Source organism: Onychostoma macrolepis, chromosome 05 (genome assembly GCF_012432095.1).
Source record: "Onychostoma macrolepis isolate SWU-2019 chromosome 05, ASM1243209v1, whole genome shotgun sequence".
Classification (NCBI taxonomy): domain Eukaryota; kingdom Metazoa; phylum Chordata; class Actinopteri; order Cypriniformes; family Cyprinidae; genus Onychostoma; species Onychostoma macrolepis.
Window position 1 is genome coordinate 21,855,988 of NC_081159.1, and position 16,549 is coordinate 21,872,536.

Consider the following 16,549-nt stretch of genomic DNA (forward strand, 5'->3'; position numbering starts at 1 on the left):
CGTAATATCATATTATAATACTTGATTGACTGATGCTAAGTGTCAGATATTTATAAAAAACTGTTCCATTTTACAAACATAAGCTTTATATATATATATATACTGTATATAATATAAAATAGTATATCAGATAATTAAAATTAGTCTGGCGAGTAAACTAAAAAATTGACTAGCCAATTGCAATTCTATTGCCAAGGTGTCCATATGGGGTGGATAATATTTACAATCATATATTGAATTTGATAGGTGTCTCTCACATTGTCCCACAGAAACATTAAAATAGTGTAGATTAGTGTACAATATTTTATAATAATAATTTATTCTATTTAGTGTCCATTTCATTCATTTAACATATTTAATATTGTGGGCATCCAAGTTATTTGACATATTAGAATATTTTTTTTATTTTTTTTTTAAAGTAACACAATAGTTACTTTCCCTGGTAATTAGTTACTTTTATAAAGATGTAACTTAGTTACCAACTCAGTTACTATTTGTGAGAAGTAACTAGAAACTATAACTAATTACTTTTTTAAAGTAACATGCCCAACACTGCTGACACTCTAATGGCATTTCCATGAACTTGTGTCAGAAACATGCAGTTCAAACTGAGTTAAAAACTGAAATTAGTTTGTCTGTTATTTTAGTGCTTCATTTATGCAGCAGTCTAGCATTTTGCATATCTCTGCTGTATCAAATAAAGTCAATTCAAAGTGACAAATGACTGCCTATTGCCCAACTAAGCAGAGACAGAACTGTTAAGAGTCTGACAGAGTTCATCAGGGCTGTGATGGAATAATCAGGAGGCTGATAACCATCTGATTGGAACAGCAGAACCAGCCTGTGGGAAAGAGATGCTGAATTTGTAATTGCTGTTCAAATACCAAGAAGAGAGAAGGAGATTTGACTGTATACAGAAGATCAACGAGTCTCAAATGGAAAGATAAAATGCATTCTTTTATGTACAATCTCTGTGTTTTATATTTTTATGTAAGAAAATAACTATAATATACTAATAAAATTGTAATAATATCAAACTGCCAGTAAATTAATGACAAAATATAACAACTGTATGTAACAAATGCAATATACAAATAATTAAAAATAAAAAGTAGATTAAAATAATATGTCAACTGTATATAATGTAATAAATGTTATATTAAAAAAAATATATTTTTCAAAAGCCATGTATTTTCTTTTTGTTAGGTTTTAGATCTGATGCTTAAGCCTGTGCACCTATAGGCCTATATATGATCATAAAGCAGAGTACATTTTTGTGAACAACGAAAGACTTCAATTCAGCACTGCGTCTGAGGCTTTCAGGCAGTAGTTGCTGGTGAAAGCGTTCTGGGGGCTTTGCAGAGATTGCTTTAGTGCAAAACCTTTTGAGACTTAATTCTGTTTACACTGTATATACGGTTACTGTGCAGCATGGCTATTGCTTTGTGGATTCAGAACGCTCAAAACCAAATGTTACAAGCACAATGTGCTTTTAACTGCAGTTTAATTATGGATTACTCACTTATTTTTTATTTACTGTTTACTACTTATTTCTTCCAGCGAGAATGGAAGAGTGTCCACTTTGAGAAAGAAACACAATGATAGAGAAAAAAAGGTCAGAGGACCCATGACTCAGCCTGGTCTGCGTCACCATGAGAACAAGATGCTATGCCAACCATGGCAAGCACAGTGCTGTCAGTTCACATCACATCAGTCAGGTTTCAATGGATACTTCAAAACCATCCCCATATTTGAGGAACTTATCTTGTAAGCCATAGTGTAAATATATTTAATTATTACAGCATCATTCCTTAAACAGTAGGCAGTACTTATTAACACTGGAAAGATACATTAGATCTTAGCTTTTGAAGACTAATGTTTAAAAATCTAATGTTTTGAGAAGTATGTGTTATCTGTCAGTCAGCACACCGGTGTGAATCCTATACTTAGTAATCACAGATTCTAGCCTACGTCTTGGAATATATGGCCCAAATAAGAATGTGAGAAAAGGCTATAAACAATTTGCCACCTGCAGGATCCTCACATGCGATAGCCTAGAAGCCGGGACAACTTATTTATGTTTACAGACGTGACGTAATGACGCAGCAGCATGCTCGAATTTCCCGCGAAAACCTACCCGTACCACTCAAATTAGAAAACATTATTAAAAGCTAACCGTTGTGAATCAGGCTAAAGTAAGGCGATAGTTTTGAACACTGGCTGGTTATGTACTTGCTCAAATATTGATTTTGTATAATTTTTAACCAAAAAAATTTATGGACTGCAGCTTTAAGTAAAACAAAAGCATTTATTAGGTTATAAAATTACTAAAATTACCAAAAATATAATGAAAAAGAAAACTGAAAATATAAAATATAAAATATAGATACAAAAATATATAAATAATAATAATAAAATAACACTGATCAGCAATGATAATACACAACCACTGGCTGCACAACACTGACTAGGCAGCAACAGAGCAGGTTTTAAGGGGATATCAGATGAAATTTTCACTTTTTTATTGCTTTCTTTCTTTTTATTTTTTTGCATTTAGTTAGGTTTCTGGTGTGTCTGCCAGCTCCAAAACTCTGAAAATAAAACACGCAGCAAGTTTTTTTTTTTTTTTTTATGGGCTGTCTGAGTCTGAAATGGTGTCTTTCAGTGAGCTTGAGTTGTTTTTGACAAGGTAAAAAGGTTGTTGTTTTACACAACCATTGAGGAATTTTAACCAAAGTATGTTACAGACATTTTATGAAGACCCTGAAGAGTCATACCAACTTGGAAAATGTCCCCTTCAAACAAAGCTTCATCTGTGCATACATCCTATTAGTTTTTCAGTGTTTTTATAGGTTTGCCATATACATATATTGTGATTATTAATGCATATGGAACCCTGACAAAATGAGTTCTGCTGATACCCAAGAGAGAAGCGTAAACTGAAATGTAAATGTAAAGAGGAAACTGCTGTATCACTCTCAGGCTGTCTGGACATTCCACACACAGTCACTGATCTGTCATTAACTCAGTGAAACAAAGTTTAGAACAAAAGCTGAAGATCCAGGCTCGAGTTCCAGCTCACTTTCTTCTCTCACTTTCTGTTCTTGTCCTCCACACACGCTCCGTCTGCCCTGCTCTCCCCTGGAAACACGAGCCCCAGCAGGGGTTGATTTAATCACCGCTAATTAAATAGGAGTAAGTATCCGATGGGCTATTCGATCAGTGCAGAAGTTGTCCCAGGCCGCTAATTGTATCCTCCGCCACAGCCCTTGCATTGAGTTACAGTGTGCTGGAGACTTGGGGAGAGATTTTTAAAGTGTCCTTAGGGGACCATGTAGCTATTAGTAGCTGCTGCAGACAGCTGATTTGTGTTAAGCAGATGGATGTGACCAGTGATCTCCTGTACGATCTGTGGCCGCTTTATTAGGCGTTGAGAGAGCAGAGGACAGCTTGTTGGAACTTGGCTGCTTACTGACTCTTAATGCCGATGAATTTTAGTTCTCCGCTGGTCAAGGGCCAGTTTACCCTCATATAACCCTGTGCTCTGTACAGTTGGACTGGTTGACAATATAATGAAATGACTTACCTTTAATTATTAACATTTCAGCACTCCCCTTAACATTTAAACTGTAGGTGTAGTTTTAAAGAATGGTTTGGAAATAAATGTTCACACAACATTGTTATTGAAGAAATCAAGAAAATCAGTATGTCTAAGCTTTTTATGCTGAAGCAAAATTGCTGGCGCAAAATTTTCTGTTTTTCTTTTTCGTTGCTGTGGACCCAAAAACATTACAACAGCATTCACACAACAGTAGCCATGTAGAGTTCATTGATCTATAAATATCAGAAAGAGCAATGTGGTGTAAAAATAATTGCTTTCAGTTCCACTCTACTCCCTCGGTCCCACTGTGAAAAGTGCTGATTTTGACTGAACGCCACCTGACTTCGTTTTCTCTATCACGTTTATAGGTTAATGACTGAGAAAAGGTAATCACAAAAATTCCACATCTTGCACTATTTTTATATTGATTTTCAGAAGTACATTAACTGATTAGTGATAAGAGAGTATAAGAGGATTAACTCAATATTTAAGTGGGGAAACATACCCTAAACATTCAGATTTAATTAATTCAAACTAAAGACTTAAATGAACAGTTCTCTCTCTCCACTTAAAAAAGTAACATAAAATTGGCTAATATGATTCACATGCTATATATCAGGTCTCATGGAGTCTTATGATAACTTTGTTTGAGAAACATACTGAACGGGTGTTTTCACCCCCTGGCTTGTTCAGAGCATTTGTCTTGGAACCTGGTGAATTTTTCCCTAGGCATTTATGAGCATGACAATCACGCTTGGATCTGCATCAAAACAATTGTATGAGACTGTATGAGATTGCCTAAATGAGGTGGTGAACTCTGGAGTGGCTCACTTGCGGTGAGAAAGGAATCTAACCAAGCTGTATCATCATTTATAAAGCATAACGTAAAAAGCAATAATGTTTAATTCTAGAGGTGGGCACATTTTTCTTTATTGCAGTTCAAAACCAGAGTGTATAATATACAGTTAATAAACAGTCAGTTACTTGTTACAAAATCAAACAGTCTATAGGTCTGAAAGTGCCCTAACTAGTCTCTTAACACTAGAACCGCCAGAGGTCGCTGTATACCTAAAAGCGCCAGTGGGTAAATTTTACCCGCACACATGGCAACTGTTTTTATATGGCTAAAGAACATATTATTTAACTGTATTATGCCACTGTCTTCACAAAGAAGTGTCTAGAGTCATGAAATGATTGTCTAGTTGTCAACTATATTTTTACCCTGTTGTTTTATGTTCAAGACTTTTTAATGCAGCTTACACTAATCCATAATGGTCAGTAAGCTAAAAAAAAAAGCCTGCATTGACAACGAAAATTAGAAGGTAGTAAATATTTGGGTGGTGTAATATTATAATACAATGTCATTAATCAATATATTAGGATAACCCATGTTATTTAAATTACTAAAATAGCCAATAGACAATAATGAGCAATAATAATTCTCCACACTGCATAGGATGATGCTATGACAAATTCAAGCGCACAGCTTCACCTAGGCCCAATTATTAATTTGTTTAGTTATATAATTTATAATTTGAATAAGAGAACAACAACAATAAACTTTGGGTAATCAAAAAAAAACAAATGTTTTATTCATTACATCATAGATCGGATTTTTATTTTTTATTTTTCTTCAGGAAACGGCCAGACTAGAATAAATAGCAGCACCGTACGTAGCGAACAATAAACGATATGGCAAGACAAAAATGAAATAATAAAACCAAAGTTTGACCAATTATGAGTAACGTTAGGCTAAAACATCTAAATATGATGTCTGGATCACTGTCAGATGAGCCGTCAGATGCTAAGCCGACCCAGGACGCATAACTTACCATCAGACTCTCCATCACTCATGGCATTTAGTGTTTCTAATACATACCTTCCATAAATCGCCTTCTTTTAGTCATTTTGACTTTATTTATGAAACTGATAACCGCTAAATCAGTGAGTGAAAGGCGTTGCCTAGAAATGTACAATGTTAAAACATAAGCGGCAAGAAAATGACAGCATGAAAATACATGCATTATATAGCGGGTAAATTTGACCCGTGGCTGTTTTTCAAATGTACATAACATATTCTAGTGTTAAAGGGGTCATAGGATTGATATGATTATTTAGGGTCTTAATTAAAAGTCTGTAATATAGTTTAGTTAAAATTTCTCAATGGCTTTTTACCCTGTCAAAAACAGCTCTTTTCAGAGCAAGCCTTTTGTAGCATTTTCCTTTAAATGCAAATGAGCTCTGCTGACTCCGCCCCTCTCTTCCGAGCCGCTCTCTGAGGGACTGTTTACTTTTGCCGCATTCATCGTGAAACTTGCTAATTAGCACATTATATTTCGATTTGCAAAGATTCATTAAAAAACCTTATACTCACTTCTGTTGGTGAAGCCGGATCACGAATGATTCGCGGGAAAATAGACGCATTTAGGTAGATCAGGGGGCGCATTCCCTTCAAAAACAAATGTAATCCACTGCATCTTCAGCGGCTCAGATGTCGGGAGTAAATGAAGACTGCTATGTTCATTATTACATCCAACAACAAAACGCCTCAATTCCTTAAGAGACATTCTTTTCTAGATCTGCTCCAGCAGTGAAACAATGGTGGACTGATGACAGCTCACTCAGGGCGGGTCTAAGGTAAGGCACCAGTCCAGTCTGTGCTGAAAGGCTACTGTCAATCAAACTATCATGGGAGGGGCCTGTCTGCGTGACGTCACACAGACAGGCATCTGAGATCGGCTCGATTTGAGAAAGGGGAAATGATTTAACGAGATTAAAAAAAAAACACTGCGTGGATCTTAATCATTACAGTGTGGTTTTGTACACACACTGCCAACACACATTTCAGTTTAAACAACTTGTAAAAGTGCATGTAGCATCCGATGACCCCTTTAAATGTAGCCACTTTTAATTTTGTTCTCTCTCTTTCATTTCTGAAAAAATGCCAGTTTTGGCCTATGATCTGTGCTCATTGACAAGACATGTCCATATGTCTACCTCATTAACATCAGCTTCAGTGGGTAACAGCTCATTCGAGTTTGTCTGCAGAGCCTATTGACAGACAACACATGGACACATGGAGATCAATGACTATTTGAATGTCTGTTCATTGCTATCGATCTGATACAAGCTATAGTTCAGTCAAAGAACTCAAAATCAGCATGATAGTCTTTTGAAATCTGGCCATTGAAGGTGACAATTCGTGTATACTAATCACCTTCATTACTGCAATTCTCTGCCAGTGTCCTCACCTCAGTAGCTTGTGTAATGATGTATAAAAGTACTGTTACCATAAGGAATATTAATAAAACATACACCGCATTCAATATCATTTAATTCTAACCGTATCCCATAGCCGATGGCTACGATTTCGCATTTTCTGACTCTCGCATAAACATTTAGATGTGCATTTGGTCTCCTGCAGTGAGAGCTTTGTTGGTCTGTTTGGAAGCTGTCTAAAGAACATGTAACATCTGCAAAAACCACAGGCATCATAGACTTTCTCTGCCCAGCCGAGAATGCAAAAAGGCTGATCCCAGCAACATTCACACATCTTTGTGTTTGTGAACCCCTCTCATTGCGTGAATAGCCCATCAAACACGGCAATAAAGCAGAAGCCTGCTTTATCCTACTGAGAGAAGCAGAGCACATAGACTATCATCTCAGCGAGACTCATCTCAGAAGATGGCTGAAGTTCAGAGTTAAGACTTTATTGAAATTTCTTGTTTGTTTTTTTAATTTAATTGGCCTTCATGTAAAATCTGCTCCATTATTAAACCCAAGCTTGAACACACAGGCTCACCTATTAACCCAAAGGGACAATGCAGTGCAAAACCAGATGGATCAAAACATTTCACACATGCCAAGCTGTTGTCTCCTTGTGATGAAATGTTGGACTGACGTGCTACAACCATTGAGTCACCACTACAATCATCCATAAATAGGGCACCAGTCAATCACCAATATTCACCGCACTAACAAACATACTATAAAGAGGGTTTTCTAACCTGGGATTGCTAGAGCTCTTCCAGAAGTCTGCAATACACTAGTTATGACCAGGCCCGGCGCCAGAGGGGCTTTTTAATGGCTGGGGTTCATGAAGCATATTATTGTAAAAAAAAAGTTGGCTGTGGAAAACAATGACTAGAACTTATTAAAAGAAAAAAAGGTTTGCCACCTTGATCTTTTCAAGGAATAGTTTAGGGCAAGTCATTTATAAACACATTACAGAGGTGTCATTTGTGAAAAAAAGAATAGGAAGAATAGAAAGAGATACTCACGTCATCTGTTCTGAGCTTCTTAGCTGGACATCCCCCGTCTACTGGATGCAACATGTAATACAGACGCACTTTGTTTGCATGTTTCCGGCTCTGAAAAAGACGAATGAAAAAAATATGATGTATGTGTGTTTCTTATTCTTGCACACAATGAGATCTGAATACTATAAAAGAATAAGATGATGTAATAAATCAAAGTGAAAGATCTGTACCTTTATTAACAGACTTAATTGTGAAGAAAAAGTACACAAAATTACCAAAGAAAGATGAGCATTAGAGCAGGAACTGAGTGAGAAGTGAATGGCAGTGCCCGTCTCATGCACAGGCCAATAAATAATTACTGTGGTTGGTGTTAAGTGAGTGTGGAGCCACAAATCACAAACCCATCAATTACTTGGATTTGACGGCACAGCTTTCAGAGAGTGGGCCAAATCAATTCACTGCTCAGTTTACCTGAAAATGATGTTGTTTGACAAGAGGGTAATTGAACTTCATCCTCAACACAAAGGAAAGAGGCAACATGTGGGCAGAGAAGGACAGAGAGTGGCAATGGAATAATCTGCACTGAAAGCCACTAATTTCCTCTTGAAGAAGTGAAAGATTGTCTGCTTTTCTTGGACTCCCAAAAAATGACACATGGACCTGGATAAAAAAGACCTGACTGACTACAGATGAATGTGGTTCAAAAATATGATCTGTCATCTTGTGTTTGAAGATTGCCTGAGAGAATCTTATTAGCCTGGTCCTCCTATTTCTCCCCTCAAGAGAGTAAATATGAAATGAGACAGAGAGAGATGGAAAGGGACAGATGGAACTCAAGATTTATTGAGAATGCTGCTGCTTCAGCACCTGAAGTATGTGCAAATACAAACATATTTCTCTTCAGCCTCTTCAGCAACAATTCTATCCATAATTTCTCAGTTTCCTATAACACCAGCATGCAATAAATATGCAAATTTGTCTGTCTCTGTTCTTGCCTGTCAGTGTGTAATAGTCAGGTATCTGTTTATAGGTATCTATAAATAAATAAGACACATTATATATTTATTAATGAACTGTAGTTTTTAATTTTTTTAAAAATTGTATTATTTTTTTTTTAATTGTCAGGCCAAGCACGTTAATATAAAATTTGCATAAATACATATTATACATGCATGTGTGTGTATCATGTTTGAGATAACACTCCACAGCCACAATCCTCAGCAACAAACAGTGGGCTTGTATTTGAATAAATGACACTTGTGGACTAATCTGACCCAAAGTTTACCATCAAGTACTCTTGACTTGAGGGAGTCTTGGGTATTGGGTATGTAATTACATGGAGGTAGACCAAACTAGTCTCAAAGGGTTAGGGAAACTCAGATTGGGGTTGAACTGTCACAGCAATAGATTTAGAGGGCCACAATTTAGCTCTAAGCACATAAAGCCCATGATGTTCCAAACCCTACTGTCATTTGGCCAGAGGAAAACATCAAGCTCTACTCATGGGTAAGCACAGGGGAAAAATAACTGGCAAATAGAGAAAGCTTTCAAGACTCGTTAATGTAAAAGGACCCACACTCCACTGATAAAGGACTGTTTACTGAGACATGTCTTCTTCGGGGTTTACTTTATGTTTTCATATCAAAAGTGAGTTAAAGATTAGATGACCCCGTCAATACTGCTTGCAGGATTCACTTTATTCAAGTTTATTCATTTGAAACAGACTCATGTTTACCTACAACAACATTTTATCTTTCCTCAAACGTATAGATGATGCTGCAGCATCTGATACCCTTTTGCTAATTAACTTTTTTAAACAAGTAGTTTAAGTAGGCATTTTTAATGGATTCATCAAGCAAAAAGCAGACTCTGTCACCTTTAGAGATAACAACAGTATGTGTGCCAGAAGGACGCTGAAATTAAAACCAGTCAAAGACTGTTTTTGGTGGCATGAAGACAGTTCACTTCCATGCTGAGACAATTTAGAGGAACCCAGACGGCAACCGAGCACAAAGTAAAATTTTGTCTCATAGCTTTTAAACCCTCCCATAGACAGCAAGGGTCCTAACACAAAATTCATATCAGCTCCTCAAATAAAAATACCAATACATTTACAGCATCCTCCAGTTCCGCTTCTAATAGTATACCAAGATATAAAAAAAAAATGTGTAAAGGTGCAAAAACCCAACAGATGATGCTGAAAAATAAATTTCCTGCAATACATTTTAATTAGTCATTTGCATCAAATAAACTGGATTATCAACATGCCACAGATCCACTGCATAGGCACTATATGCATCCTCACTATTTGGCCTCTGGTTGCTTAGTCACTAGAACAGAGCCAGTTTTGGAAGCAGGAAAACTATCACAGAATGCCAGGAAACTGAGTGGAATTTCAGAATCACGCCAAAACCTCCTTGCGCAATCGGATTCACTATGATGACAGAAGATTTGTAGACAAAATCACAGCACATCTGTAGATTACAAAAGGGGAAAAAACTAGGACAGGCTATTAGAGCTTCTTATTGTTCTTTTTAAAAATATTTCAAACAAACCTTCAAACATATTTTAACAGGAGCACCTTGCATTTTGTTATTATTAAAAGGATAGAATACTGAAAAGTACTACAAAAAGAAACAGCCTCAAAATAATGAACAGACTAAATAAATGGCATTAGCATGAATACATGATATACCAAATACTTCTTTACTGGTAGTTAAAAATCCTGAGCATCAAACAAATACGTGACTTGACATTCTGAAAACGTGGAGCATGGTGAATCTAAATAGGAATCAAAGTGTGGAAAAGTGAGTTCATTAGCAATCAGTCTTTGTTTTGAGTATGGAAGACTTTCTTTTAGACCCAAGGACTCTTCACATGATATGTTTTCATGTTTTTCCTGAACAGGCCCTCGTCCATATTTAATCAGAGCTTCACAAGCCTTTGTTCTGTCCATTAACACCATCTTCTTCCAATTTGATTGACGCTCCTGCCCACTTCTAAGAGCTAAAGAAAATATCAGCAGAGACAATGAAAAATTATGCTACGGCTTCAGTTTTACCAGATAATCTGTAAGATCCTCAAAGCATAAAAATCCACTGCAGCAAGATTTAAATCCATCAAATGCTTTCTTCAATGAATGTATTGTGCTTTGTGCCTTCAATACGGTGTTATGTTAACTGTTTAGGAATTTCATGCCAATTAAAAATGAGAACAAAATATCTCTATACTCATAAGAAAAAAAATTATCAAAGGTCAAATACAGCAATTATTGTATTTTTTTTGTGTGACGTTTTTGCTCTGTATCTAAATATACATGTATGGCCATTTTATCTTCACACTGAAAACAGAGAATCCCCTATTGTTATGGCTGGTTTGACCTTGCTGTTATTAGTGAGAGAAAAAAACCTGTAAACGCACCACTCTGACAATGAATCAACAGAAAAACATTTATGGTGCAATTATGCTTTCTGCAGTTTGTGCAAGAAAAGTTATATATAGCCTTTACTGCAATTGAGTGCTGGATGCAGTCATCACAACACAGACAAAATAAACATAAACACACTGGACAATGTAACTGCATAACTTTTGAAAAAAGCATAAAAAAAACTAAATAAAACAATCTAGACTGTTTTGTATATCCCAGAAAGCAAGCTGTCAAGGTTGGCCTGGTAAACATTCTTTGTATAACTGCCTTTGTTCTTAAAATCAGCTGACAATGGATTCATTATTTTGTAACTGTACAATATGTGCTACTAAGAAATACAATTACTGGTGCTTTTTTTGCATTTGCAAAAAAAAACAAACACATTTTGTTGCGTTTGAAAGAGATGCTGGGATGAGAATCACATTTATTGTTTGGCCTCACGCATCCCAATTTTATTCTAACTTGTTTTAATTAACACTATCTTAAGAAGCGTCTCTTTATACGAATCTAACGGCTGTTAGGCCAACAAGAACGTCCCGATTTAGCCAACCGTACAGGAGCTAATTGAGGAAGCCAAATTTAGAGCCATATTTAAAGACATTACTGATCCTCACTAAGATAATAACAGAGTAGATGTGTTTAATAGAGCTGTGCTGAATCAAAGTCAGACCTCTCACAGCACAGTGGCAAGTTTAGCTCACAATACAAGATTCACATGCAAGGCAGCCTATATCCTACAACAGCACGAGGCCATTTAACCTATGACATTTTGCCTGACTGATTTACTTTTGTGGAAGCTGATTTCAAAAGAATAAAAAATGACAAAAAGGTTCAAATAAGAAATAAAGTCACACTGCAAGATATCAAGTCACAATTTGGGTCGCTTTTTTTGAATTCTCTGCAGCAGAACTGGCTTAGAGGCTTATTTATGCATACATAATTAATATATACAGTACTGCTCAAAGTTGGTTAGATTTTTTTCATGTTTCTGAAATATATCTCTTTACACTAACCAAGTCTGCATTTGATTGAAAATATAGTAAAAACAGAAATATTTTAAAATATTATTTAATAAATAAGTATTATTGGAAATTTAAATGAACTGTTTTCTTTCTTAATATTAACAGTTGTGCAGCTGAATATTACTGTGAAAACTCTTGTGCCATTTTTTTTCCAGAATTCTGAATCAAAAGTCCAAAAGAACAGCATTTATATAATAAATATTTTATATTATAATTTATATTATTATTTATATATTTAAATATTTTGTAACATTATAAATGATCAGTATAATGCATCTTTACTAAATAAAAGTATTTCTTTCAATAAAATCTTACTGACTCCACATTTCTGAATGTTGCATACACACGTTCAAAAGTTTGAAAGATCACAGAAAAAAATAAAAAAATAAATAACAGCCAATGATTCAATCTTATAATATTTTTCTCCACTTTCTGTCCTAATTTTACAGGAAAATTAACATCAATTATGTAGAATATATTAAACATGGTAAACTATGTTAAAAAGAAATAAGATTAAACATTGATATTATCATGATAATTTGCATAGGTCTAGTTTTGTGTCGTGTTGGGAAAAGCATCAATCAACTTCCAAGCAATACATAGTAGTGACTGTTTCCTAGAATTATGCACATTAATAGTTACATGAAACAAGAAAAGTTCACCTGTGATTATTGTCCTTCAGTCCTTAGTGTGAATCAGGAATCTCATTACATTTAGTCATTTAGCAGACGCTTTTATCCAAAGCTATTTACAAATGAGGTATCTCATTAGAAACAAACTCACATGGATCATTCCAATCTTGTAAAGGAGGATCCAGGACAATGAGAGGGCGGTTTGTCCTTGAACGCTGATAATATCACCATGACCAGGCGTAAATAAAAGTCTTCAATCTTCCCGCTCTCCGCTATTCTGCTCATACATATGTAAGATTAGAGAGCTCTGATTGGAATTGCATGGACGAAACACATAAGCCAAGGGCACACAAACAGATAGAAAGAGAACAGGACAACAAAAAGAAATCAAATAGCATAGCGCACCAGAGAGATTACACTCAATAGGAGACACAGGCCACAGACCTCGCTTACTGCTTAAAAGACACCAGATAACTTCTGTTTGCTTTTGGTAATGCATACCTGATGTCAGTAACGGAAATGTAGAAAAAATGTCACCTTGAAGCATGGTGTTAGCAATTATAACAGCACAGCAATATGCTTGGATTTAACATTAAGCGGATGCTAGCCTGGAGCTCAACCATTACACTTACAGTATCACACCTGTACTTGTGTTAGTCTCACAGTCTTACATGAAAAGGTATGGAATAACCTTGAACTCATAAATAGAGTTCCTGGATCAGTGCCTTGAGGACTATAAAATGAAACCCAATGCTGGAAGTGCTATTCCTGTCCATGATTGTCTCTCTGCATTATTAAGGTCCCTTTTAATACAGCTGCTGTTAAATTGTTCAGTTCAAATGTCTGGATTTTCTCTCCCTCCTCCAATCTGTCTCACTCTCTCTCTCTCTCTTTCTTTCTTTCAGTCTTTGATGTTTCAGGAGTGAGGATTAAAAGCTCATCGCAGAGGAAAAATTGTGCCCTCAGCATAATTTCTAAAACCATGACCTGAGTGCTAAAGCCTCTGTCGGTGTTACAGTCCCTACAGTTCAGATCCCTTCCCAATAAAATGAGCTTCAGGGCATTTTCAATGCAAACACAAATTATTTTGTTTTTAAATTAAATCGAATGCCAAAATTGTGACAAAGCCCCTCATTAGTTAAAGAAACCACATTGTAAGTTTCTTCTGAATGTCAAAAAGGATTGAGTAGACTATATAAGGATTTAGTAAATGAACCATGTAATTAAAATGAAAAGTTTTGTCATTCGTATTTTGTTTCAGTTTACTGATTACCGTCAGAGTGTACTTGAGAGACCTTTTATGTTTATGATTTATATTAAATTTCACAAGAATGCTGTTACTCCGTATTTTATGATGCAATCTGCTTCTTTTTTTTTTTATCATTTCAACCATACTTTCCCTTTTGCTGCCACTATAAACATTGAGCATCACGGGTGATATTTGCTAGGCTGCAAATAAACAGTGATTGTCCACTTCTTTTGTACACTATAGTCAACATTTGAAGTGGATCAAAACCTTTCATCAAAGTTGTCCTAAAACCTAAAATGCGTTCTTGTCTTTGGACAACTTTCATGAACTTTTTTGATCCACTTTAAATGTTGACTACTATACTGTATATATCCCCTAGTACTATCTGATACACTTTGGAGTTTGTCTGAGGTGAGACAGAGTAAGAGAGACAAAAACTCTCCTCCACAAATCTGGGTCTCCACAAACAATTACTGTTGCCCACTGCATGTCTTTCCAAATTAGGAGCATGACAGCATTTTTCATTTAATGCCTGTGGAGGTTTGCAAAATTTAAGCAAAAATCAGCAAAAAGATTTAAGCTTTTTAGCAGCTTTTAGTAATTTACCCAGCAGCCTCAGATGCACCAGATAGCCTTTTTCCACTGAAAAGACTAAATTAATGATGCACAGAAACATAGAAACTAAAAATAACGAAACAAAATTAAGTTATTTATTTATCCAAAAACTGAAAACAAAAACAAGTCGTATGTGAAAAATTTTTCAGCAACGAGCCACCTCTTAATATTTCAACCAAACAAAACATATTGCTCTTGCCACACTTTTGGTCATGATGAAGTATACATCCACACTGCTGACATGTTTGCCTGTTGTAGCTTATCCATGTTTTGTGCAGCTGACAGTCAAAACACATGATAGAAAAAGCCGCAACTGTTTCTGTCAGTGATTGTCCCTCCAAAAATACTTCAGCCAAACTTTTGGTTGCTGAAATTTCATTGCATCACTATTCACTAACGTAAGCATTGAGTTCTTTGTGCCAGAGCTTAGCTTGATATGACAGAAGTTAGGCTATATTAAATAATCTTCAATGCAATCAATTTACATTTGTCAACTAAATCATTTTAGATGTGGTAATTTGTTCAAGACCAGCAGCTTTTAGGGATTCACAGGAAGCCAATTTTTCTGGTCGGGTACTGTCTTACTACAGTCAGATTGGGCATTGGCAAGGGACAAAGTGGCTCAATAGGCCTGCATCACTCAGTCCACATGGGACAATTCAGCCAATAACACACTGCGCTCAGACAAACAAAACAAACCCAGAATTAATATTTTACACTGCCCAGCACACTACCTTCTTCTTGTACTCCATGCCTGCCTGGGCAAATACATTATGTTCCCATCTGGGCCCGTTCAGGTTACAGCTCTGTTGACGAGTGGCCATATAATTCACTGTTCAATGACCACAGGGTAACACTCTGTAATACAGCTTTCCTCACAACACAGACCAGAGGACATGCACACAGAACCTCTTATGAGTAATTGTAGAAGATGTCCAGAAAGCAGGCTAGTTACTAGTTGTCACTGTGTGTCACAGGATTGTCCCTGTAAGTACACTTTGGATAACAACATCTAAAATGACTAACATCAAACAAACAAAAGGGCAAAGGGAGATTTGTACGTACAAGTAGACATGATGTAGACAGAAAGCAGGTCTCACCTCATAATGTGCCACTCTCTGTGACTCTGAGATGAGCTGAGCGCTGCACACTTTGCAGTAACTGTCTGTGAAAAGGCCTTGATCCACCTCTGTTGACTTCATCTGAACAACGACAACAAAAAAAAACATTATTATATTTCAGCACTTTATTATACACTTCCATCACTAAACACTGAATTTGAAAATTACACAAGTCGAAACCACTGCACGTACTGCACTGCTAGACGTACTTTTGGGAAAAACAGTGTCATGAAAACATGTCTCGCATGAATTATTCATGAAGACATGTTGTTTCTGTCACTTTAATTATTTCAGCATGCGTCACACATAATAAAACACCGAACCAGCATGAGGACATGACATGCCTCTATTGGAGCTGCAGTTCACTCCCAGACAGACTGCAGGGATTTTAAAGCAACAGATAAAACCTTCATATGACCTTCATGTGATGAAAAATAAAAATAAATGCATTTAAATGGCAATTCACTGCAAAGCACAAAAAATAAAATACATGTTATAAAGTTAACTTTAAATACCATGTGCTTTGTGGATGATAAGTCAAGGGCCTAAAATTCCCATATTAGTTATTTGATGGTTGCAGCCAGATACAGGTGGAGGGAAAAAGCAATAAAGAGATAAAGGAA

The 16,549-nt window shown here is 36.0% G+C and overlaps 1 protein-coding gene across 6 annotated transcripts in view; it reads right to left on the reverse strand.

The window, feature by feature from the left end:
* Positions 1 to 16,549, reverse strand: part of zmat4a (zinc finger, matrin-type 4a) — an 84,028-nt gene that overhangs the window by 52,013 nt on the left and 15,466 nt on the right. For 5 of the 6 annotated variants that reach the window (XR_009271535.1, XM_058777398.1, XM_058777396.1 and 2 more), the window contains exons 2-3: positions 15,906 to 16,007; positions 7,882 to 7,971 (exon numbers count right to left, since the gene is read on the reverse strand). Coding sequence is in view for 5 of the 6 variants with exons in the window: in XM_058777398.1 (XP_058633381.1) it covers positions 7,882 to 7,971; positions 15,906 to 16,007 (192 nt within the window). In the remaining variant the exon portion in view is untranslated. Of the gene's footprint in view, positions 1 to 7,881; positions 7,972 to 12,971; positions 13,047 to 15,905; positions 16,008 to 16,549 lie in introns of those variants that run through there. The other variant, XM_058777400.1, reaches the window with a different exon arrangement.